General features: G+C 35.8%; 1 protein-coding gene across 1 annotated transcript in view; it reads right to left on the bottom strand.

Annotated features, from left to right (window-relative positions):
• LOC140847595 (uncharacterized) overlaps positions 1 to 23,281 on the bottom strand; it is an 86,543-nt gene extending 63,262 nt beyond the window's left edge. The window contains exons 1-2 of the mRNA XM_073228282.1: positions 23,197 to 23,281; positions 10,861 to 10,948 (exon numbers count right to left, since the gene is read on the bottom strand). Coding sequence (XP_073084383.1) covers positions 10,861 to 10,948; positions 23,197 to 23,281 — 173 coding nt within the window. The remainder of the gene's footprint in view (positions 1 to 10,860; positions 10,949 to 23,196) is intronic.
• Positions 23,282 to 27,346: the final 4,065 nt, after the last annotated feature.

The raw sequence follows: 27,346 nt of genomic DNA, 5'->3' as shown, positions 1-27,346 counted from the left end.
ATTTTGGAGCCAATATTATTCTTTGCCATCAAGGGGAAGAAAAATTTGTGTCCATGTGGTGATGTGTCTTACAGGTAGGGAATCAGACTGGGCCATTCCTACAACATGAATGTCTGTGTAAGGTAAAGATCCTGGGAGCCAACTTTACCAGACATTTGGTTATCATTTTAAGAGATATTAAAATTTTAAATTTGTTTTCCAAATAAAAATTGCTGGCATCGTCTATATCTCTTTGGCAGCATTTCTCCCTTTACAAGACTGTTATGTTCCACATGCATTTCAAATTAGAAAGAAGGCTTTTAAGATTTCAAAATACAGCTTCTGGGACTCTCACCTTGGATATCAGAGCACAAAATAGTAAGCAAAATAGAGCACATCCCATAAGATACCTTACTTCTTCTCCAAGTATTTCCTTATATATTATCTTAGTAATTTAGACATACTGATGATGCGATTAAAATAATATTTCTGTTTCAGCAACTGTTGACTATAAATCTTAGTATTTTTGATGACTTTGATGTCCTGCTGTAAGATCATATAATTGTAGCATTTAATGGAAAAATGCTAAAGCTGCCATTAAATATAAAATGGTAGTGTAAATCTCACTGGTAGTGGTGAATACACAGTTATAGTTACATTATGTAATATGGCAACTTTGGTGCATAATTCACTTAAACTCCAGTTCAAAAGTTTAAAAGTGTAAAAATAATCATAACAAAATAATCTGTTGCAAGTTACACAAAATAAAAACATGTAAATTTTAACCACAATAATCCACAATGTGGTTGGGAAGAGTTGTTCAGTGCAAAGTCTATGAATTCTATTAAAATTAAACTGTCATTTTAAATTAGGGTGTTATAAGTTTAAGATATTTTATGTAAGCCCCATAATAACCACAAAGAAAACTTCTGTAGTAATTATAGAAAAAAATAAATGATTAGTGTACTGATACCAAAAGACATCAACACACACACACACACACACACACACACACACACAAACAGAAAACAATTAAAAAATTGAAAATAGTAAGTCTTTACTTATCAATAATTACATTAATGTAAACACATTAAATTCTCCAGTTAAAAGGTACAGAATAGCTGGTGGATTAAAAAAATATCAAACATATGCTTCCTGTAAGAGGCTCACTTTAGACTTAAAAGAAACAACTTAGACTGAGAGTGAAATGAGGTAACAAGACACTTAATGCATAGGGGGAGTCTTATAACCATAATGTTGCTAATGTAATTGTAGATTAATGATACCAAAATGAAAAAAAATAAACCAGAGAACAGGAATACAGAGATGCTGAGGCAGAGAGACATAAAAGGGTCTCTAGGGAATGAAAATATTAAAAGAACAGTGTGACCAATCCACATGGAACTACATTTGCATTATAGGGGTACCAGAAGAGAAAGAGAGAGAAAAAGGGATACAAAGTGTCTGTGCAGCAGAGGAGGCAAACAAACAGTGAATCTGTGGCATCTTACTACACTAATGGACAGTGACTGCATTGGGGTATGGGTGGGGACTTGATAATATGGGTAAATGTAGTAACCACACTTTTTCTTCATGTGAAACCTTCATAAGGGTGTATATCAATAATACCTTGACTAAAAATTTAAAAAAATAGTAGAAAAGCAAAAGGGAATGAAGAAAGACATCATTGACTATGTAGTAAGTGCATTGAATGACTACATGAAACAAAATGCCTCATGTGTGGGATTTATGATACAGTTATAACAAAAACAGGAGAAAATAATAGCATATAAATGGGGAAGAAAATGATGAAAGTTTAAGAACAGTTTGTTTTTGTGAATGAAGTTAAACACCATGATAACTTGAGATATTGTTGATAATGTATGTTAAAATATCTATGCTGCTGAATGTAGCTAGAGAGTATTATGCTCAGTGAAATAAGCCAGGCTGAGAAAGACAAGTATCAAGTGAGTTCACTCATCCATGGAGTGTAAGAGCAAAGAAAAACCTGAAGGAACAGGACAGCAGTAGTCTCACAGAACCCAAGAATTGACTATAGCAGTTACCACAGGGCAAGAGATTTGGGAGCAAGGGTGAGAATGGAGTGAAAAGGGGGAAAGGGGGCAATAAAATAGCATACACAATGTGGCCGGGGATGGGGGCACGGGGAGAGCAGGATACCTCAGAGAAGACAAGTAATGATTCTACAGCATATTAATGGGCTGAAAGACAATGAGTCTTATGGGGTATGTGGTGGGGACTTAATGATGGAGGGAGTCTAGTAACCATAATGTTGCTCATGTAAATGTTTAGAACTGACACCAAAATAGAAAGAAACCCACAGTACCTTGGATATGGTTTCCATATTCCTGTACAGTCAAGGGGGTCAGCACGCACCTCACCGAAGTCATACACACGCAAGGGCACCAGGCTCTGAAGTGGGAATCTGAGCCACACACCATAGACACTCTGTACCTAGGAAACAGGCACCAGTGTGATTTCATGGAATCTCCAGGCAACAGTGCTGCTCTTGCAAAGTCCACCCCAGATTATGGGCACTGCCCAGCCGTGGCAAACAGCATCAATTTAGCAAACATTAGTGGTTCTGCTCTACATATGTGTGTATACATACATATATATATATATGTGTGTGTGTGTGCGTGTGTGTGTGCGTGGGTGTGTGTGTGTGTGTGGGTGGGTGGGTGTGTCTGTGTGTGTATCTGTGTGTGCTTAATTAACATATGCACATTGTATGTAATGCTACTGCCCACTAACTAAACTACAGTATTATGTATACATATCTTTCGAATACGCTGGGAAACCAAAGAATTCATTGGAATAAGTTAATTGTGATATTTGCTTTATTATGTTGGTCTGGAATTGAACCCAAATAGCTCTGAGGTATACCTGTATAGGACAATCCTAAAAACTTTAACAAAAAAGCTGTTAGAACTAATAAGCAAATTCAATAAGGTTTCAGGATCCAAAATCAATTCACTGAAACAGTTGTATTTCTGTACACTCACAAGGAACTATTAGAAAAAGAGAAAATAGTACTACTTGTAAATGAATAAGAAAGAATAAAGTATGTAGATGTATATTTAACCAAAGAGGTGAATACTATAAGACGTTAGTGAAAGAAATCAAAGGAAAGACAGCTAAATAAAAAATATATTCTGTGCTCCTGTGTTGGAAGAATATTGTTCAAATGTCCAGACTACCCAAAGCAAACTACAGATGGAATGCAATTACTATCAAAATTCTACAGGCATTTTTAACAGGAACAGAAAAGAACAATCCTGGAATTTGTATGGAAAAACAAAAGACCATGAATAGCCAAAGCAATCTTAAGAAAGAAGAATAAAGCTGAAGGCATCACATTCTCTGCTTTTAGACTAAATTACAAAGCAATAATAACTAAAACAGTATGGTATTGGCATAAAAATAGACGCACAGATCAATGGAACAGGAGTTCAGAAAAAAACCAACACATATAAGGTAAATGAGCTTACAAAAAACAGAGCCAAAAATGTACAATGGGAAAAGCATAATCTCTTCAAAAAAATGGTACTGGAAAATTGGACATGCAAAAGAATGAAACTGGGCCATTATTTTACACCACAAACAAAAACTAATTCAAAATATATTAAAGATTAAATGTAAGGCCTGAAACCACAAAACTCCTAGAAGAAAACAGACTGTGAACTCTTCAACATTGGTATTAGCAATTTTTTCCTGAATATGTCTCCCTAGGCAAAGGAAACAGGCATAAACAAACAAGAGGGACTATATCAAACTAAAAAGCTTCTTCACAGCAAAGTAAAGCATCAACAAAATAAACAGGTGACCTACAGAATAGTAGAATGTAGTTTTGAAATGATGTATCTGATAAGGGTCTAATACTCAAAATATATAAAGAACTCATACAGCACAACAACAAAGTAACAAATAATCTCATTTAAAAAATGGGCAGAAGACCTGAATAGACATTTTTCCAAAGAAGACCTACAGATGGCCACAAACACATGAAAAGATTCTCAACGTCACTAATAATCAGGGAAATACAGATCAAAACCACAATGCGATACCACCTTACAACGATCAGAGTGGCTACTTTCAATAAGACAAGAAACAGTAAGTGTTACCAAGTATGTGGAGGAAAGGGAACACCTCTATACTGTTAGTTGATATGTAAACTGGTACAGTCAGTACAGAAAACAATATGGAAAAAATGAAAGTAGAAATACCACATAGCCCAGAAATTCCAGTTCTGGGAATTTAGTTGAAGAAAGCAAAAATCACTATTTTGAAAAGATGTATGTACTCCTATGTGTACCACTGCATTATTTATAATATCCAAAATATGAAATCAACCTAAAGGTCCATGGAGAAATGAATGGATAAGGAAGACTTGGTACCTATATACGTTGGAATATTAGTCAACCACAAAAAGGATGAAATATTGCTATTTGTGACATGGGTGGACCTACAGAGTATTATGCTAACTGAAGTAAGTCAGAGAAAGATAGACACCATATGATTTCACTTACATGTGGAATCTAAAAAAATGAAACAGAAAAACACATAAATTTACTCAAACACAGAGAATAGCCTAGTGGCTGTCAGAGGGGTGAGAGATGGGTAAAAAGAGTGAAGCAGTGGTAATCAGTGAGAATGTTTGATGTCTTGGTCTGGGCAATGGTTAAATGAGTGTATATATATATGTCAAAATTCAGTAAGCAGTGCAGTAAGATTTGTGCATTTCATTGTATGCATCTCAATTAAAAAATAAACACTAAAACCACCAAAATATATAAAGAATTCATGCAGCTCAATAGAAAAACAATCAATCAAATTAATAAACTGGCAGAGCATCAAAATATATATTTTCCTAAAGGAGACACTCAGATGGCCAATAGGTCCATGAGAAGCTGCTCAACATCACTCATCAGGGAAATGTAAGTCAAAACTACAGTGAGAAACCACTTCACACCTGATAGGTTAACGATTATCAAAAAGGCAAATAGTAAACACATGGAGGCTAAACAACATGCTTCTAAATAATCAATGGATGAATGAAAAAATTAAAACAGAAAGCAAGCAATGCATAGAGACAAATGAAAACAAAAATTCAACAGCCTAAAATCTGTGAGACACTGTGAATGCGGTCCTAAAAGGAAAATACATAGCAATACAAGCTTACCACAAGAAACAAGAACAATCCCAAACAAACAGTATAAAATCACAATAAAAGAAACTTGAAAAAGAACAAACGAGGCCCCAAATAAGGAGAAGGAGGGACATAATAAATATCAGAAGAGAAATAGATGAAATAGAGAAGAATAAAACAATCGAAAACAATCATGGAGCTGGTTCTTTGAGAAAATAAAGAAAATAGATGAATCGCTGGCCTAACTTATCAAGAGAAAGAGAGAGAGAGTACAAACAAATCAGAAATGAAGGAGGAATAATCACAATGGATACCACAGAAATGCAAAGAATTATTAGAGAATACTATGAAAAATAACATGCCAATAAATTGGACACCTAGGAACTGGACAACTTTGTAGAAAAATACAACTTTCCAACATTGACCCAAGAAGAAACAGAAAATCTGAACAGACCAATTCCCAGCAATAAAATTGAATTGGTAATTAAAAAACAAAAAGAACTCCCAAAAAACTTCCAACGAAATGGAAATCTATCCCATGCTCATGGATAGGAGGAATTAATATTGTCAAAATGGCCATCCTGCCCAAAGCAATTTACAGACTCAGTGCAATGCCTATCAAAATAACAATAGCATTTTTCAATTAACTAGAACAAATAGTTCAAAAATTCACATGGAAACACAACAGACACCGAATGGCCAAAGCAATTCTAAGGAAGAAGAACAAAGCTGGGCGATTATGCTCTCTGACTTCAAGCTCTACCACAAAGCTACAGTAAGCAAAACAGTTTGGTATCAGCGCAAGAACAGACCCATAGATCAGTGTAACAGAAAAGAGAGCCCACATATAAACTCACACATCTATGGCCATTTAAAATACAATGGGGAAAAGACAGCCTCTTCAACAACTGGTGTTGGAAAAACAGGACAACTACATGTAAGAGAATGAAACTGGATTATTATTGAACTCCATACACAAATACAATCTCAAAATGGACCAAAGACCCAAGTTCAGTCATGGAACCATAAAAATCTTATCAGAAAACGTAGGCAAAAATCTCTTAAACATAAGCAAGAGCAATTTTTTTCCTGGACACATCTCCTCAGGCAAGGAAAACAAAATCAAACATGAACAAGTGGGACTGTATCAAACTGAAAAAGCTTCTATACAGCAAAAGACACCATCAGCAGAACAAAAAGGCACCCCACAGTATGGGAGAATATATTTGTAAATGACTCATCTGATAAGGGGTTAACATCCAAAATATATGAAGAACTCATACACATCAACACTCTAAAAACAAATAACCTGATTAAAAAAGACAGGCAGAGGATATGAACAGACATTTCTCCAAAGAAGAAATATGGATGGGCAACAGGCACATGAAAATATGCTCCACCTTGTTAATCATCAGGGAAATTCAAATCAAAACCACACAAGAAATCATCTCACAATGGCCACTATCCAAAAAACAAGAAATAAAAAATGTTGGTGAGGATGCAGAGAAAGGTGAACCCTCCTACACTGTTGGTGGGAATGTAAATTGGAGCAACTGCTGTGGAAAGCCATATGGAGGTTCCTTAAAAAACTAAAAATATAAATACCTCTCAGTTCAGTAATACCACTTCTAGGAATTTCCCTTAAGAAAAAAAAATCTCTGAGTTGTAAAGATATATGTACCCCTATGTTTATCACCACACTATTTGCAATATCCAACACATGGAAGAAAGCTAAGTAGCCATCAATAGGTGAATGGATAAAGATGATGTGGTACCTATACACAATGGAATATTATTCAGCCATAAAAGTAAAAGAAATCCTGCCATTGCAACAACGTGGATGGATCTAGATGGTATTATTGCTCATCATATGTATTTGGCTTATTTGTGGAATATAAAAACAAAGCAAAATAGAGGGAACAAAACAGCAGTAGACTCGGGCACTGAGAAGTGACTAGTGGTTACCGAGGGGGAGGGGTTGGTGTGGGTGGTGGGGAAGAGGGAGGCAGATAAAGGGGCACAATGATTCAGAATCACAATTATCAGTTGGTCACAGGGATGATAGTGCAGCATGGAGAACATAGTCAATGATTCTGTAACATCTTTCCACGTTGATAGACAGTAACCACACTAGAAGAGGTGAGGATTTAATAATATGACTAACTGTTGAACCGCTGTGTTGTACATTTGGAACCAATATGAATTGCATATCAATGACACTTTAATAAAAAAGCAAAAGACTAGACAAGAGATAATAAGTGTTGGCAAGGATATGTGCACAAGAGAGCACAGCTTAGGGACTCCTCATAAATTTAAAAGTAGAACTACCATATGAACCAGCAATTCCACTTTTGGGTATATATCCAAGGAAAATGAAAACACCAACTCAAAAACATATCTGCACCTCCACATTCATTGCAGCATTACTTACAATAACCATGATATGAAAACAACCTGTATGTCCATTGACAGATGAATGGGTAAGTGGGAAGTGTTATATATGTTCTATGGAATATTATTCAGCTATAAAAAGGTGAAATCTTGACATTTGCAACAACATGAATGGTCCTAGAGGGCATCATACCAAGTGATACAAGTCAGACAGAGAAAACCAAATACTGTATGATCTGTGTGATATTTGGAAACTAAAAATAAGTATTAAAACTGCAGTTTTACAATACAAAATCTGCAAGTTTCGTAGCATCTCCTGTCTACTTCTCTGTCTTGATTCCTGTTACAGTAAGAATAATTTCATTTTACCTGTCTTTGGTATCCTCACTATTTTCTCCTACAAAACCATGTTCTTTGCTTATACCCTCTCCTTCTTATCATTAATGTTTTCTTCTTTATAGGACCATTTGCATCAATCAGTAAACATACTCTGGTTTCTTGTATCTTTAAGAATAAAATTTCTCTTGAGTTCCTATGACTGAAGAACTTCCCTATTAATATCATTTATATAATTTGTTGTTCCAAAGTTGTTAATTGTCTGAACTGTTACTACTCACTCTTCCGCCTATTTTAATTAGTCTCAACTTCTCTCTGATGACATCATTCTTGCCAACAACTTTCACGTTGTCAAATTTAAGAGATATTATTTTGTCTTTATCAGTCCTAATTTTCCAATAGTATCCAACAGTCCTTGAGCCCCTTTAAAGGACTTCCTTCCTTCACTTCACTCACTCCAAATATCTTGCCACTCACGAGCACTGATTTGATAGCTCCTTGAATTCCATCATGTCCTCAAGTAGCATAGATCTTTGGGACTATGTCACAGGTTCTTTCCTACTTACATAGTCAAAATGATGTTACCTAGCCATGTTGCTACAATTTATGATATCTACACACTGATGATCCCATGTTTTCCCTGAATTTCAATTGTGTTCAACTATGGACTGAACTACCACTTGGAAATATCCAAAGACCTTTGAAGTTTACAGTCTCAAAAATGAACTCTTGATTCTTCTCCTCAAGTCTCTAGACTTCCACATTTAATTAAATATAATCACTACATTCTCAAGATGCTCAAGTTAGAAAATTAGGGATCATCCTTCATTTCTTTTTTTTTTCTCTCCATATTGAATTAGCATAGGTAGCTGAGAATTTTGTCTTTAAAAGATACCTTGAATCTGTCTAGTTCACTGCCATCACCAAGCCTCTTGCATCTTACACGTAGACAGCTGTCGTAGCCTTCTAACTACCACTTCTGTTTTCATTGATCCATCTATATAAACTATAAAGCATGATCTACTGAAATATATGTTGGATCAGGTCACTCTCCTACAACGCTTCGGAGCTTCCCATAACAGGTGGGCGACCTGAATGACTGCAGTAGCCTAGGGGCAACCATGATGCACCAGCGAGAGCTTTCTCAGCCCCCGAGGGGCTGTGAGTTGTTTCCAGCAGATGTTGCCTTGGAGGTGTATCAGTTGCAACTTCCAAATCTAACAAGGGATATAAAATCTGTGTGTTTGTTTGAGTGTGTGTGTGTGTGTGTGTGTGTGCGTGTGTGTGTGTGTGTGTGTGTGTGTGTGTTTGTGAAATCCCCTGTAATTTTAAATGTTGTCCCATTAAAAAATTTAAAAAAAGCACTGTGTGCTTTAAAGAAAACATATCTTCTGTCCGGATCAGGCTGAATGGCTGCCAATTTGCTTTCTCTGCAGAAGAGATCTGGTTTCTCCTTATCTTCTAAACTTTATTCTATGCTTTACTCCCATTTACTTTCTGTAATTTAGGCTCACTTATCTTTGCTTTCCTGGAACAGCTATTCAAGATCATGCTCAATGTGAGGCTCTTCCTTCACTGTAGGCTAGATGCGTAAAATCTGTCTGGGATATATGAGAGGGCAGTTCTTCTTAAATTGGGTGGATTCCTACACTGATATTTTCATTCTTTCTCACAGAAGTTTCTTTTATAATTTTGTGTTTTGACTTCAGAGTACTTTCATAAATTTGTGACTACATCTGCATGTGTTCATTTACTTAATTGATAAATTAGCTATGTCATTAATTAATGAACATGTGCACACTGTACATTGTCTTTTCTGACATTAAATCCTAAGAACTATGTGGAGTGGCAAGCAGTATGCCTGGACTTGGGTGTTTTATTTGTTCCTAGTACAAGGTCAGCCTCATAACAGGTTAAACAATATAATGTAGATAATGAATGTACAAGTATATAAATGTATTTCTCTGTATTTTTCTTCCTATCTGTACCAGATTCTAATCATCCTTCACCTCTTAGCTAAATACTAAACTTCTGTGACCTCATCTCCTCACCTCTAAAAATACCATACTTCCTTTTTTGTCCATAACATTTCACATTACTTAAACTATGATGACAACATCATATTTTAGTCCAACTGTGAGCATTTTGATGTCTAACATCTACCATGGTGCAAGCAATATAACTGTAAGATGATCTTATGAGTTAAAATCCACTACAATTGAAGATAATTTAACTCATTATATTACTATTGTATAGTCTATTTCCAATTAACCATATCTTTTTGAAAAAAACATATTTTGTAAAGCTCTTGTAGCAAGTATTAACATTTATCCTAATTGTAATTATTTTATAATATTTTGTATATCATACTATAATAGATACTAGCATTAATTGAATACCTATACTGTCTCAAGCTCTGTGATTCTACCAAGTGTATATTATCGCATGTTATCTTCCTCTCAACCCTTGCAAGATAAGTATTATTATCCTCATTTTTAGATCATAGGAAACAAACCCTTGGAGAAGACAAGATACTTTATGGGAAAGATGGGATTTAAATGAAGTTTTACTTCAAAGCATAATGTAATAGAGTGTTTAGAAGTCAGATTTTGGAATGACAAGTAATGACTTCAAATTCCAGTTCCGTCAAATTATTAGCTCTGTATATCCTTCAGTTTTCTTATTTGTATGTCAATATAATGTAATAAATTCCATATGGGACTTCATAATGAATAAGCAAGACATGTAAATACCACTTAGTAAATTGCTTGCCACATTGTAGTCTACAAAATATTACTACTAAAAACACTGATATTTAATCAGACACTTTAAAATAATGAGTTACTATTAACAGTAACATCGATGGAATCTGTCTGCCACAGTTTTACATAACCAGGTCTTCATCTCCACATTGCTGGTTATTTTTAAAATTTAAACTACACTTTAAGAAAATAAAGAGTGAAATAAACAATTTAAAATATTACCTAAAATCTGATCCAACTCTCTTCCCATTTTCTGGTTCTCCTGGAACTGGGCATAAATTGGGAGCTGTTTTAATACCACCCACATTTACTGTAACAACAAGAAAAAATAAGAGAGGAAAAAAACATGTTATTAGAAAATTACGGATAACTTCAATTTAAACATTTACATAAAATATATTCTTGTATATATTGATTATGATAATTAGTTTATACACAGTTAAAATATAATTTTGCTACCTAAAAATGAAGACTAAACATTTTTTCTATTTGTGGACTATAGGAAAATAAGTTTGATGTTCACATGAAACTACATGCTATTCTATTAACACATAAACAGGTAATGCCTTATTTTATTACTATATAAACTATGAAATCTTGGGAAACATGTTCCCAGGGTATCAGTCCCAAAGTTTCTATTAATTACTAGCAGTACAGAAGTCACCAACAGTTACAATAGTGTCATTTGGGCACCTGTTATTTTTAAGTTGCAGTAGAAAAATAAGACCCTATGGAAATAGTTTAAAACTATTAGCACTTCTCATCTAGCATATAGTAGAACACCTTGGTCTGCTACTGTCAAAGTAAAACTATGGTGCAAATGACCAACATTCCATTGAATTATGATATAATACTGAAAAGCAAAATAATGACTTTACCATCAAACAATTTCCATAACAATGATTTGCTTAGCCATTGTACATGTTTTCCGCAATTTTTTCAGAATACACAGTTGATGAAAGATTAATTTTTTCCATGAATATGAGCACGGTGGAAAACGAAATCCTCAAGGTCAATTTTTTTAGTGGGAAGATTATTAAACCAGATAGTTTTGAAATATCCGAGTGATACTGTTTCATAACTTCAATGTAACAGTGAACTGGAGAATAATTCTATTTTGCTCCTCATCAACTCATCTACTCTTAAGAAACAAATATACCTGATTGGAGACTGTAGAGGATGAAATAAATAAATATTGCAATGGTTCGTGTCCTGCAGTGTGGATTAGAATCACTTGAGGAGTTTTCCTTAAAGAGCAAAAAGGCCTACTTCTACCACAGAAATTCTAATGCAATTATGCTAGGGTGGGACACGGGACATCAGGGTTTTTTTAAAAAAATATGTTTGTTTTGTTTGTTAATAATCCTAAGGTTATTCTAATGTAAATCAACATTGATAAACACTGTATCCCAGCATCATTTAGTTCAGATTGGTCGGTATTTGTCACATAGCAACAGAACCACCAGCAGATGGCCCAGGAGGCATGGCTCTGGTAAAGTTGTCATATTTTCATTTGGACATGAAACTTTGTATTTATGCCCCTCATTCTATAAAAACAGCTTTCCTAAGTATTGCCAGCAGTACTTTAATTGTTAACTTTATTACATATTCACCGATCCGTACAAAACAAATGACAACTTTTCTTCTTTGGTCTGCCGACTTGCTATTTAATTCCTCTTTACCATTCTGTTTTTTGTGTGCTTGTTTGTACCTTGGGCACTCTCTTCCTTTGGATGTTATGACACAGAGTGGACAAATTCAAAGGCCCTGACCCACAGTTCTACTTATTTTATATTTCCCTCAAGTCTTGAAAGATCACATCTTTGCTAATAACTTTCCATCTATGATTTTGTCATCTTTTGTTAAGCTCCTTTCTTCTTCCTTTAATGAACTTCTGGATAATCCCACCAAATTTCCCAGTGTTATTGCATTGGGAAGCGTAGATATAACCTCATTACTGATGCTTTTTTGACTCTTTTATCGTTCACCTCCAATCCATCTTGAGAACTAAAGGAGAACTAAACTTCCTCAAACACTACTTTTACGACTGTTCAAATCTCATACAATTCTAGATTTATAGTATAACAATTATATTTTCTACTAGCATTTATAGTATAACAATTATCTTTTCTACTAGCCACCAAGATACACTTACTACTGAAGTCTGCAGGATTCCTCATCTTTCTGCATTTTCATGGGCTGCCATGCTCATTCCGGGCTTGCTTTATTTTCTCCCTGCTTCCAGGGTTTCTCTTTCTTCCCCTTTAGCTGTCAAAATCCCACCTAATTTTCAAGACTCAGCTCAAGTTCCACGTTTTGTAAAATATGATCTATCACTTTCCCAGTTATTCAAATCTCTCTTTTTACAGAAAATGGACAGTTTTATATTTAATTTTTAAATTAGTTTGTGTTATAAATTAATAGTTTCACATTCCTTGCTCATATATACAAAGAGATATATTTGATAAAGGGAAAACTTATAAATATTTTAATATGCCCACATGCATAGATAGGGGTTAGTGATTTCTTAGCAAATATGTTCTAGTTGTTTGAGAAACAACAATATCTGGTATACTGTTTTCAATGAATTGGGTATTTACTACGGGAAGCACTTTTTTACTATTTTAAATAGATTTTTTAAAATATTGTGGTGAATGTTATTAAAATGTGGCTTTTTTACATAGGACAGAGATGAGGAACAATGGCGCAACCTAGGCTTACCTACTTTATTATAATCTACACCACAGATTATAGGTTAAGATAAAGGTGGTCTTTCAATATATTAGTAAACAAAAGTAATAAAATTTCATTTTTTTTTATTTTATCAGAGCCTCAAAAATCAAGCTAAGGTTAATATGAATTTCAATAATAGCATACACTTATGTAGTACTATGTGTCAGGAACTATTCTACATCCTTAACATGTACCCATTTATAATCTTCACAACAATCTTAAAGTAGCTATTATTATTACACATTTCCTATAGGTGGGAAGACTGAGGACTAGAGAGGTTAAAAAGTGCCTCCAAAGTCATATTGCTAGTTAGTGCCTTAGTCTAAGTTTAAACCTTGGGCAGCCTGGTTCAAGAAATTCTACTCTTAACCCCTGAGCCTTACATCCTGTCCAGAAATCTCAGCCAGGGAAAAGAGCATCACTAGTTAATTCTCTTTTCCAAACATTTTGCCTTAAAATATAGAGCACATTCACAATGTCCACCATTTTCATTTACTTAATCCCAGTTCTTACAATTCTAATTGCGACATTACTTTCGTCTATTTGTACATGTCCTTTAAACCACTGCTTATGGACATCTACAAGAGAGGAAAGACCTCCCAAGTTGAAATGTAAAGATAACAGGATAGTATCTATATATGTGCACTTAATGTTCCTTAACTGAAACCATTTAAAATAAAAGTAAAGAACAAAGTGCATGTAATCTCTTATTTTTCTAATGTTCAGTTATTTCACAACTGCCCTCAGCAAGTGATGTCAAGACATACAAATGAAGTTAGTATTCATTCAATCAGCTGCTCTCACTCCATAACATCATTCAAGCAAGTGGCTAGATTTATCACTTTTATTTTTAAAAGTTTGAATTTAACTTACAGAGTGGTAAGAACAGGAGTACTATTTAAAAGTTTATTTTCCCGGACAAGATGCTGCCCCTTGAATACCGTTTTTTCCCTAATATTTAAGGATATTTTATCATCATCATCATCATTATTTACTCATTCACTATTAGTCATTTACCCCACATGTCTGTGGGAAAAAGAGAGGAGGGAAGTACGTATTGGATTTTAAAAATTAAATGAATTGTCCTTTCTTACATCACTGAGGTGCCGTATCTTTATTACATGTGTCTGTCAAATGTTACCGTAACCTTAATAAATTGACCATATTTTTGTGTGTTCCAGCTTAAATACAGTAGCTATATAAATACTCACCATCAAAATATAATTTTGTTATTATTAGCAAGTTTCCTGAGGCTTCTAGCTTTACACAGCATATAATCCATTCTAAAAATAAAAATAAGTAGATTCTGACCAAAAGTCACATCCCTGTTACCTCATCCAGCTACCTTTCTTTGATTTTTTAATAGTGCATTTAAAAAATTTATTCCACCTTATAAAATAAAACACTTTTGGTCTTGAATTCAAACATCATGGATGTGGACAGAATGTTACTTTATACTAACTTTATATTCTTCACAGAGTTGCCTTGTTTGTTTTGCTTCCCAATAAAATGCTGGAATCTTGCAGGCTGAGATTGTATTTTATTCACTCTTTTACCTGCTTAGTTTAGCACGGTGCTCCCATGGAGATGTAGCTCAAACGAAATTGTGAAATGAACGGACAATAATGAATGAATGTAAGTATGAATTTGAAGAAGGTGAAATAAAAAATACATAATGGGAAGCTCATTTTTTTATAATTCCATCTTTATATTCAAGAAGAGTAGTAGAAAAGTTGCAAGTTTTCTAGTTCACCAAATTCAGCATTTTAAAAATAAAATATTCCTTTTATTGTTAAAATAAAAGAACATAACTTTTTTTCGTTTCTCGGAAAACTTGTGCCTTTATGTAGAATAAGGTGGGATGCGTACAGGCTATTTAGAATTCAGGGATGAAAGTTGGAAAAATAATCTGAATTAGCCATTTAAACAACCAAACGCTCTCCATGGACACTACTGCAACATCCTGAATCTCTTATTAAGGTTTCTTAGTTAAACTGTAAAATTGCTGTTGCGGGAAGACATGCTTTAGCAATGTGTGTGCTTCATATTATCTATGCTTATGTTAATTTCTGGCAATTCAGATAGTAGAATTGATCACTTTTTCAAAGAAGATGAGCTGCGTTTATTTCTTTACATTTGAAAGGTGAATGTGAGATAACAATTGTCTCCTTTTAAAACTGGTTCTGTGTTAAATTATATCAAAGAGATAAAAACTGAATACTTACTTGGTAATAGGTATATAATATTGACATGATTAAAACAATGTAACCCTTTTCTATAAACAGCCATAAAGAATATATTTTTGAAACTAGTGAATAAAAGCTTGAGAAAAATATTGGAGGAAAATAAAATTTAAAATGCTTTTGGTTTATTATTCTTGACTATAAAAATTCGGCCTACATAATTTGCTTAGATTGAAGTGGGGATATTACATTCAAAAATAAAACAAGATCAAAAGTATTTTATCTCTCACATGAAATATGAGTGTAAAATTCGTTTTAAAATTATGAAGTAAATTTACAGTTTTCTTGATGACTTTTATTGTCTCATTAAGTTTTGTCCTGACAATTTTAAAGCAAACATAAAAGATTTAAAAATAAAATATTTGTATTTTAAAATGTCAGGTTTCCCTCTCCACTCCCAGACACACTGTTGTCTAAATTTCCTTTTTTTATGGAGCTTCATAACTCGTGTACATGAACAACGAAAATAACATATATTTGCACTAAGGCAATGTGCCAAGTATAGAGAGTTGCATGTATCTTAGTGCTAGGATAAATCTTAGATAGTTTCACATAAACAGACTGAATTTCCCTGGGCATCTGAACGTTTGAAGCATGTACCATATGAAATGACATTTGAGTAGCCAAAATAAGAAAAGGGTGAAACAGTAGCAGCTTCTAATTCTACTTAGAATTCCAAAATAACTATATTAGACAAAATATTAGAAAATAAAGGTAGTAACCCTAATGTTTAAGTCTGCAAATATTTTTATTTATTGTTGACATGATGAAATATGATGTGTCCAAATAATTTCATATGGCTTTTTGTTTCTGTTTTCTATTATAAAAAAATGTGTTTCAAAATAAAATAACTAATCAAATTGTTAATATATGAGAAACATACTGTAGCATTATTTATTTTCCCTAAAAACTGTCATTATCAATTTGAAACTATGTTTTAACCAAAAAAAGTATAACAAGAAATCTTAATTTGCAATTAAGTACTTTGAAGTTAACTGTTCAAGTGCTGTCCAAAAAGGTAACTGTATTTGACCAACAATTTCCTATTGACAACTGCTGAGTTTAGTTTAGTAGTCTCAGAATATACCAAAATGTAAGTATCACATTTTAAAATTAATTATTATACTTCAGAAGATTTGATAATATACATGCCCCAGTTTGTTTCTTGATAATTGATGTAACTTCTCAATTTCTATCGTGTACTTTTTAATATATAAATATTAGCACATAATCCTTTCCTTACGAAGTTACCATAAAACGATTTTTGTTAAATAGTTATTAGCTCATCTCATCAGATGATTTGGAATTGACTAAAAATAACAATGCTAAACACATTCCTGTAAAATCTAATAACATATCATTTGCAACAACTAAACTTACTTTCTATCAACATGCTATTTTAGAAGTCAGATGTATGTCATGAATGGCTTCTCTCAAAATCAGTATATGTATGTGTATGAGCAGTAAGGCAGCGGATTTCTACAAAGTGCTATTGACTTACTCTACAAAAATGCATAATTCTCAAAGGTATTCTATATCCATTTATGGTAATATATATGAATTTTCTAATTTAGTGATCTTAATCTGAGATTAATGGATGAATTTCTGATGATGTATAAACCCTGCATGTTGGGCAAAATTGTATATTGAGGCAATACATAAACATATGTATTTCAAGCCATTCTGTGAGATTTTCAAAAGAAAGCAAAAATTAATTAACTTATAAAACACTATTGATTTAAAGGGTTCAGATAAATTAACTCAAATTAAGAATACCTTTTTCCTCTAAATGAGAAGTTGCTATTAAAATTTTCCTCACAGAAATACTTGTTGAAATTTAGATATGCTCACACAAAAATTCCTGTAAGAAACCACCAATTTATGGAATTTTACTCACTTTTTTATCTCACATCCTAGAGTTATAAAACTAAAATATTACCAACACTCTAGATTAAAAGTTTATTACTGTTGTTTTTTATATGTCGAAACAATCTGAGTTTGGGAGCTTTCTGTATCAATCCATTAACTCAGTGCACATTTAAATACAAGAAAATACTGAATAATAATCATGCATGTTATATAGATATTAATGCAGTTAATTTGGTAAATACACGAACATTTTTAATAAAACACACACAACCAACACAGACACCACAAACTTCACTCTTGCACGAGAGAAAGTAACAAAAAAGGAGTTACACTCACAGACAGAAAACTTGTTGCTGCTGTCGTTCCCTGGAAACCATTAAAACCTCTAGATTTAAAATCTATAGCTTTTTTCACTAGTTAAGAAATCAAACAAAAACATGTATCAGAATACACAATCTTAAAATGAAATTCAAGTTAACAAATTTTGTTAGCATTGAATTATGCATGTTAAAAGAAACAGCTTTCTTAAGCCTGATATAGGGTACGCAGAAGAAAACAAATGAAAATGCAATATAATATAAGTAGTAAAGCACCAAACAGTATAGAAGATTTTTAAGTGTTCTTTAAGGGAGAATCCTGCACGCGCGCGCGCGTGTGTGTCTGTGTGTGTGTGTGTGTGTGTGTGTGTGTGTGTGTGTGTGCATGTGTGTGTGTAGATATTTTAAATACTATCCAAGTTTTTTATATAACAGCAAAACATTAACCTTTTACCATAAACAACTTGAATTTTTCAAATTTTAATGGTATAAATTAAAGTAGAAAAATAAAAATACCGAGACGTGGTAAAAATGGTTGATGTCAGTACATACCGTATAAAAATATTTATGAAAGTGAATTACATTTTGCATTTTGAAGCAAGGCAATTCACTTTAGGGTTCATCTATAATACCTTGGATCTATATTTGGTATTATGATTTTAAAACTCAGTATATTTTAAACAGATATGACTGGATTTGCCTAGATCATATAAATTCCATGAAATAACTTAAAACATTTAAAAACCTTTTAAAAATTATTTTAGATGAAAGAAAAGTTTTATTTCTTTTTAAGTATAAATTATTTGATTAACTACAGTCATTACATAATTTTTAAGAGAAACAGCAGTTCAATGGAGTACTTTAAATTTTTGATGACACCCAGTGAAATAAAGAAAAGCTATTTAATTAAAAACTCACTACTTAAAAAAGGTTATGCAATCTAATCTAATGGGAATAAACTGTTTCTTTAGTAAGCCAATATGAACAAGAATGTTAATTAATTCTTGTACATATACGTGTGTGTGTATATTCTTGCATGCATGTGTATTTTTAGATATACATTATATATAAAACTTTCTCAATTATAACTTAAAATCTTTTTCGTATTGCTTTTTGTGAAATTTAAAGGAAGAAATGATAGTCTGTAACAGTAGGCAATTAGGCTTTGTTCATGCTAGGAGTTTGAAAAAGGCAAACTGGATTTTGTTAGATAAAATGATAATTTAACTGACATAATTTAGGCACTTTGGGCAATGTGTTCAAATTATGAGTATTTTATTGGTTTTGAAAACATTTAAAGGTGATTTTTTTTTCTTGTTAATAACTTCAAAAGTAGAAAGATAGAGACAGGGCTTGATGGTTTGTTGGAATATGCAGTTATGAGCCCCCTATACACACATACTACAAGAGGAACGTGATCACTGGAGTAAGATTTCAGAGACTTTATTCTTAGCAATTATTAATTGTGTGATTTTGGGCAAGAATCCGCCTTTTTACCTCTGTCTCTCCTCTTGAGATAAGGAGCTAGGACAAGATGACTTTTCAGTCTCTTTACAGTTCTGAGATTCTGTATCCGTGACCCTTTATTTACAGTTAAAGAATGGCCACATCTCTCTAAAGTTATGCTTTTTGTTTTAATTCTCTTTCACACCCACACCCCCATGGTAAGCTAACATACAGTTCTACTGGAGTATTCAACTGCTCTAAATTTAATTTTCCACTTGTGAATTTTCCTACTGTCTTAAAATTCTTTTTAACAAAAATTTTCATTTTGCATTTTTTAGCATTATTCTGGATTCTCCCAAGCTAAACATGAATTATAAGAATTCTGCCTTTAGTTCTCTCTGCACTCTAAGATTGAGCTTTAAATATTACAAATAGGTCAGAAGATTTCACAGGAGTTTTAACATATCTGGAATTTTTAAAGAATAAAGAAAAATCAATGAAAAGATCTAAAGCCAAAGGACAAAATTAAAGAAGGAAAAGTCCAGAGGATCACTTTGTGTTACTAGGAATAAAGGATGTGTTTACAACCAATGTGTTACAGGGAATAAAGGACACTGAAAACTACAAATGAGGTGTGTGTTTGTGTGTGTGTGTAAACTGAATTATTTTGGGGGATGAGGTAGTCAGGGGTAATACCTAGCTAAGAAAGTGTCAACGCAGACCAACAGGCTTTTAATAGTTTCCTGGTCCTAATAGAAACTATCCTTATTTTTGTTTTTCTTAAGCATCTGTTTGTCAATTTCAATTGAAGATAAAAGATCTATATTTTCAGCATAGAAAGTGTATTAATTGCAATACAGATGCAGAAGATGGAAGGCCACGAAAATAGCCATTTTGGGAGATAAGAAAGAGTGAATAGAAAATAATATAAATTCACAAAATCTTTAAAATATGTGAAATAGTAAACAGACATTTTAGGTGTTTTTGTTATTTCAGTAGGAGGAACCCATACTGTATATCTCTTTATGAAAAATTGGAAGGACAAATATTCCAAGTACCAATTGCAGGACCCTGTTCTAAATTCTGTACCAGTGAAAATTTCAATTTCAAGAATCTGTCATAAAAATATAAATTTATGTATTAACACAACGTATTCATTAAATATCAACATCTACCAAGCAATGAGAACTTCTAGTACCCATATTTAGTTTACAACATTAAACTGACCGGTTTAACAGGTGTATTTCAGTATTACACCTGTAAACTTAATTTTATCCTAGAGATAAGTGAAAATATGCTATGGTTTCTCATATAGATAAAGAAAATGTTAAAAGAGTGTATGTCGTTAGTATCAGTTACTCCCACTGTACTGTGAGCTCCTCAAAGTCAGGAATAGTACTTTACTCATGTGGTAGTTGTATGAGTTTACAACTGAAGAATCAGGGCAGTTTTTAGATTCTGGCTCACTTAACTAAAGGCATTTTGTTGGGATGATTTCCCTCATTAATCTTGAAATAAGATGGGAGGAAGTGATAAACATGAATGCTCAAGAAGAAGCACTTTCATGTGTAAACTTACTTTTACATACATAAAAACTATGTGTTAATAAATTTTCAATAAATTTCATTAAGTACATGACATGTAGACCTTATGCACAAAGATTGCCTTGGTTTTTTCCTGCTTTTCACATGCTAAACGTTTTCTTTGTATTTATTTACTGCTGTTTTGCTTTGACACACGCTTTTTATTTTTTAGCGTAATGGCAATATTTCATAATATGGGAAAGGTCTAGCGGAAAGGAGTAGAGTAATCCAAACAATCAAATTAATTTTTATTTAATTTTAATCCCTGGATTCCAAAAAACAAAATTTGTTTTTGTAATCTTGGTTTAAGTAATTTTAAGCACCTGTAGGGGATGATCACTGTAGTATTTTCCAGATTATTCTTCTGTTATCTTCAAAATCCATTTGAATTAAAAACGCATTTAAAAAATTATTTAAAAATGATGGTCACTGAGGTTACTTAAGCAGGAATACAGAGAAACTGAGGCAGAGAGAGATAAAAGGATCTCCAGGAATGAAAGAATATTAATAGAACGGTGTGACCAATCCAAATGGAACTACATTTGCATTTTAGGGGTACCAGAAGAAAAAGAGAGAGAAAAAGAGATAGGAAGTGTCTGTGCAGCTGAGGAGGCAAACAGTGAATCTGTGGCATCTTACTACACCGATGGACAGTGACTGCAATAGGTAAGGGGGGGTCCTGATAATACGGGTGAATGTAGTAATCACATTGTTTCTTCATGTGAAACCTTCATAAGAGTGCATGTCAACAATACCTTAACTAAAAACTTAAAAAAAATTATAGAAAAGAAAAAGGGAATGAACAAAGACATTGTTGACTATGTGGTAAATGCTTTGAACGACTACATGGCACAACAATGCCTCATGGGTGGGATTTAAGATACAGTTAGAACAAAAATACGATAAAATAATAGCATGGGGAAGAGAATGATCAAAGTTTAAGAACGCTTTGTTTTTGTGAAGGAAGTTAAAGCATCACGATAACCTGAGATATTGTTGAGAATGCATGTTAAAATATCTATGATGCTGAATGGAGCTGGAGGGTATTATGCTCAGTGAAATAAGCCAGGCTGAGTACAAGTATCATGTGATTTCACTCATCTGTGGAGTATGAGAACAAAGGAAAAACTGAAGGAACAAAACAGCAGCGGAATCACAGAACTCAAGAATGGACTATAGCAGTTACCAAAGGGCAAGGGGCTTGGGAGCATGGGTGCGAAGGGAGTGAAAAGGTGGGAAAAGGGGCAATACAATAGCATACATAATGTATCCAGGGATGGGGGCACGGGGAGGGCAGGATACCTCACAGAAGACAAGTAGTGATTCTACAGCATATTACTGGGCTGAAAAACAGTGACTCTTATTGGGGTATGTGGTGGGGACTTGATGATGGGGGGGTCTAGTAACCATAATATTGCTCATGTAATTGTACATTAATCAAACCAAAATAAAAAATTGAAAAAATAAAAAATAAAAATATCTATGGTGACCTCTTAAAAAATAGATATACTGAATAGAGCTTTCAAACTGAGACATGGAGAAAAGTGGAATGAGGAAATAGAAAAAGAATATCAATCTGAAAGAAAATATTTTTTTCAAATAATATGACATAATAAGCACAAAATTATGTGATTAAAAATAAATCCAGTTAAGTTGGTAATGAGTACAAGAAATTAAATAAATGCTTAACATAAAGAAAAAGGTTGTCAGACAAGGGAACAAAAAGAAACTTCAGCTCTGTATTGTTTACAAGGGACACAAGCAAAGTTAAAGGGCAAAGAGGCTACTACTTCATGCCCAAAGTTAAAGGGCAAAGAAGCTACTACTTCATGCCCACAAAGACAGTCAAGATAGTTTAGAAAAACATCAGGAACAGAAAAAATAAGTGTTGATAAGGATGTGGAGAATTTAGAACCCTCATACATTTCTGGTGAGAATGTAAAATGGGACAGCGTCTTTGGAAAACAATTTGGCAGTTACTCAGAAAGTTAGACATAGCATACCATATGAACCAGAAATTCCATTACTACCTAGATTTGAAAACACTTATAGAAAAATGTGTACAGTGTTTTCATAGAAGCACTATTTATAACAGCCAAAAAGTGAAAACAACCGCATCAACTGATGAATGGATACACCACAAAGATGTTATATCCATTGCGTGAAATATTGTTGAGTCATAAAAAGGAATGAAGTATTGATACATCCTACAACATGGATAAACCTTGAAAACATTACAAGTGAAAGAAGGAGACACAGAAGGTCACATATTGTAAAATTTCTTCATATGAAATGTCTAGAAGAGATAAATACATAGAGGCAGAATATAGATTTAATCTTTTTTCCTTCTATTTTCCACCGTCTAACTCTTGCGGAAGTCGGGGGCGGGGGTGCCCCCGGGCGACTCGCGCACATTGGCCGGGAGGGCCGTCAGTCGATGGCGGGCAGCCATTGGGCGCAGATCGCTTAAGTCCGGCGGCTGCGTAATAGCTGCAGGCGCCGCCGCCTTAACCCCCAGTCAGAAGTGTCGCGAGCGCCGTCAGGAAAGGCAGTTTCTGCCGTTCCGTCCGTGCTTCGGTCCGGTCAGGAGCTGCGCGCACCGTCCAGTCCACGCAGCAGATGCGGACTGACCCGAGCGGTGCTCGGGTGCGCCGTCCTCCCGGCGCGCATGCGGGGGGCGGTACCGGCCTCGGATCACCGCCTCGCCCCTCCTCCGCTCTTCCGCGGCGTCCTGAGGGCGGCGATCCGCTGGGAATTGAGCCGCTGGCCTGGTCGTACTTCAGAGAGCTCAGCCGAGAAGCGGCTCCCTTGGCGGCAGACCTGCGGTGGAGGGTCCAGAGCGGGCCCTGCTTCAGGGTGAAGGCGACAGCGACGGCTCTGCGGGCCGGAAGGTACGTGGCCGCGGGGCGTGGCGGGACCCGGACGTGGCGCGGTAAACCCTGCCTCCGCCTGAGAGCGCGGGGGAGCCGGACGCGTGGGAGCTCCTGCGAGTGGCTCGGTGGGCAGCGCGTGGCCGGCGGGGTCGGGAAGCGGCCGACGCGGGTTTTGGGCTCGCGGGGTCCTGCTGGGGTCCGGGAGTCGAAGCACTCCGACGGAGGAGCCGCCCGTGAAGGGAAGGAGAGGAGCAGGTGGCCCGGGTCGGACGTGCGGGCGGCCGCTGAAGTTCTCAGTGGCAGTTGGGGAGGGGCTCACCGGCGCCGCTGCTCTTCCGTCCGTCGGGGTGGTGAGAGCGGCTGCTGTCCACCCCGCGGCTCGCGTCAGCCCGGCCCAGGGCCGCGACGCCGACCTCCTCCCGCCGCCCGGGCCGTGGACGCAGGTGGAGGGGCCGCGCCGTGCCGCGCAGACGGGGAGGCCGGCGGGCGTTTTGCCGTGTGTGAATTTTCTCGGCGGGGGCCTTGAGGGTGAGGGCGGGCGAGCTGAGGTTCAAGTGTGACCCGGGGCGGGTCGGTGAGCGAGGGGACGCCTGGAGGCAGCGCCTTTAGAATTAAAAAGTTTTTCGTGAGGTACCTCCCGTATTTTTTATTTGGGAATGAAGTTTCTTTACTTGGTATGGGAACTGACAGTGCATTTTCTTGTATTTAGAAATTCATATCTTACCGTCATTTCGGTTCGTAGTCTGCCACAGGGTATTCTGAGACAGGGACCGTGGGTGTAGTCAGAGTAGGGTGAGGGCCTCTGGAAAAAGACCCTTACCAAAACTCCGAATGAAACAATTCAGCAAAGTCAGAGTCACATGAAATCTCTCAAGTAAAATACCAAACTAGGAGTATAAGCGTTCTTCCGTGAAGATTAGTAACTAAACTAAAAAGCCAGGAGTAGCCTGGCCTGGAATGTTCGAACATTTCCCGGATAAGAAAATACCTCAGCATGGCCCAAGTCTGCATTGTGTCAGTTAAATGAGGCTATTGTAAAATTTACGTTAGCCTGCGAAAAGGCCTAGTTTATCTTTAACTTTGCCCAGATGCTGCTTTTCCTCCTTCAGCCCCTAATCAAGTAATATATAACCTGGGCGATTAATATGTCAAGTAAACCCAGTCACAAACAACATAGTAAAAGGCAGGAAGCATCCCATCTTAAAGATAAGATTGCATTTGAACATCCAGGATGTTAACAGGTAGGATTCATTTTTTGATTTATTAAGGTATTATTAAAACACACTGTTATGAAGGTTTCACATGAAAAAACAATGTGGTTACTACATTCACCCATGTTATCGGGTCCGCCTCTTACCTACTGCAGTCACTGTCCATCAGTGTAGTAAGATGCCATAGATTCTGTATTTTCCAAGAAGATTCTTAACTTATTCTTTTTTTATTATTTTCTTTCTTTATTTTTAATTTTGATATCGTCAATGTACAATTACTTGAACATTATGAGTACTAGACTACCCCTATTATCAAGTTCCCCCCACATACCCCATTACAGTCACTGTCCATCAGCATACTAAGAAACTGTAGAATCATTACTTGTATATACTGCCTTTCCCCAGTCCCCTCCGCACTACATTACGTGTGCTGATTGTAATGCCCTATTTCCCCCCTTTTCCCTCCCTTCCCACCCATCCTCACCGTGTCCCTTTCCCTTTGGAAATTATTTGATATGTATACATATATAGGCCAGAACCACTGATGTCTGCTGAGATGATGAAGCCTGCCGTGGATGGGCAGTGCCACACTCTGGGGGTGGGCTTTGCAAGAGCAGCACTGTTGCCTGGAGATTCCATGACGTCACAGTGGTGCATGTTTCCTAGGGGCAGAATGTGTATGCTGAGAGGTGCAGGTACCCACTTAAGAGCCTGCTGCCCTAGCCGGGGGTGTGATTTCGGTGAGGTGGGCGCTGACCACCTTGACAGCATCAGGGAAAATGGAAACCAGATCCAAGGTACTGTGTGTTTCTTTTTATTTTTGAGTCTGTACTAAACAGTTACATGAGCAACATTACGGTTACCAGACACACCCCATTATCCAGACCCTCCACATACCCCATTACAGTCACAGTCCATCAGCGTAGTAAGATGCTGTAGAATCATTACTTGTCTTCTCTGTATATACTGCCTTTCCCCTATCCCATCCCCACTACATTATGTGTGCTAAACGTAATGCCCCATTTTCCCCTTCATCCCTCCATTCGCTCCCATCCTCCCCAGTCCCTTTCCCTTTGGTAAATGTTTGGCCATTCTTGGGTTCCGTGAGTATGCTGCTGTGTTGCTCCTTCAGTTTTTTCTTTCTTTGTTCTTATACTCCCCAGATGAGTGAAATCATCTGATACTTGTCTTTCTCCGCCTGGCTTATGTCACTGAGTTTAATACCCGGTAGCTGCAACCATGTTGTTCAAAATGGTAGGATTTGTTTACTTCTTATGGCTGAGTCATGTTCCACTGTGTATATGTACATCTTCATCCATTCATCTACTGATGGACATTTAGCTTGGCTATTGTGAATAGTGCTGTGATAAACATAGGGGTGCATAAGTCTTTGAAACTGGGTCGCCACATTATTTATTTAATTCTAGCTTGTTTATTTATTTATTTATTTATTTTTCATATCGTTGATCTACAATTACATGAGTAAAAGTATGTTTACTAGATTCCCCTATCACCAAGTTGCCCCCACAGATCCCTTTGCAGTCATTGTCCATCAACGTAATAAGATGCTGTAGAATCACTACTTGTCTCTTCTGTGTTGTACAGTCTTCCCCCTGCCAAACCCACATCACACATGCTAATAATAATGCCTTCTTTCTCCCCAAACCTTATCCCTACATTCCAACCCATCCACGCCAGTCCGTTACCGTTTTGTAAGTGTTTGTCCATTCTTGGGTTCTGTGAGTCTGCTGCTGTTTTCCTTCTTCAGGTCTTTCTCTGTTCTTATACTCCCCAGCTGAGTGAAATCATTAGATACTTGTCTTTCTCCGCCTGGCTTATTTCACTGAGTATAATACCCTCTAGGTCCATCCATGCTGTTGGAAAATGGTACGATTCGATTTCTCCTTATGGCTGAATAATATTCCACTGTGCACATGTACAACGTCTTCTTGGTCTATTCATGTCCTTGTGGACACACAGCTTGGCTATTGTGAATAGTGCTGTGATAAACATACGGGGGCATAGGTCTTTTCCAAACAGGGTTGCTGCAGTCATTTTTTGAAATTATGTATTCATTTACATATTGGTATCATTAATTTATTTTCTATTTTTAATTTTTTATGTATATTTTGGTAGCATTAATCTACTATTCCACGAAGAACATTATGGTTACTAACTAGACTTCCCCCATGACCAAGTTCCCCCCAGATACCACATTGCCCTCACTGTCCATCAGCGTGGCAAGATGCTGTGGAATGACAACTAGTCTTCTCTGTGTTTACAGCCTTCCCTGTGGCCCCCCCCCCACATTATACATGCGAAACAATGCATCCTTTCTTTGCCCTTCCCTTATCCCTCCATTCCCACTCACCCACCCCAGGGCCTTACCCTTTGGTTACTGTTAGTCCAGTCTTGGATTCTGGGAGGCTGCTG

This window comes from Manis javanica, unplaced genomic scaffold, assembly GCF_040802235.1.
Source record: "Manis javanica isolate MJ-LG unplaced genomic scaffold, MJ_LKY HiC_scaffold_23, whole genome shotgun sequence".
Classification (NCBI taxonomy): Eukaryota; Metazoa; Chordata; class Mammalia; order Pholidota; family Manidae; genus Manis; species Manis javanica.
This window is presented reverse-complemented; position numbering and strand designations above follow the sequence as displayed.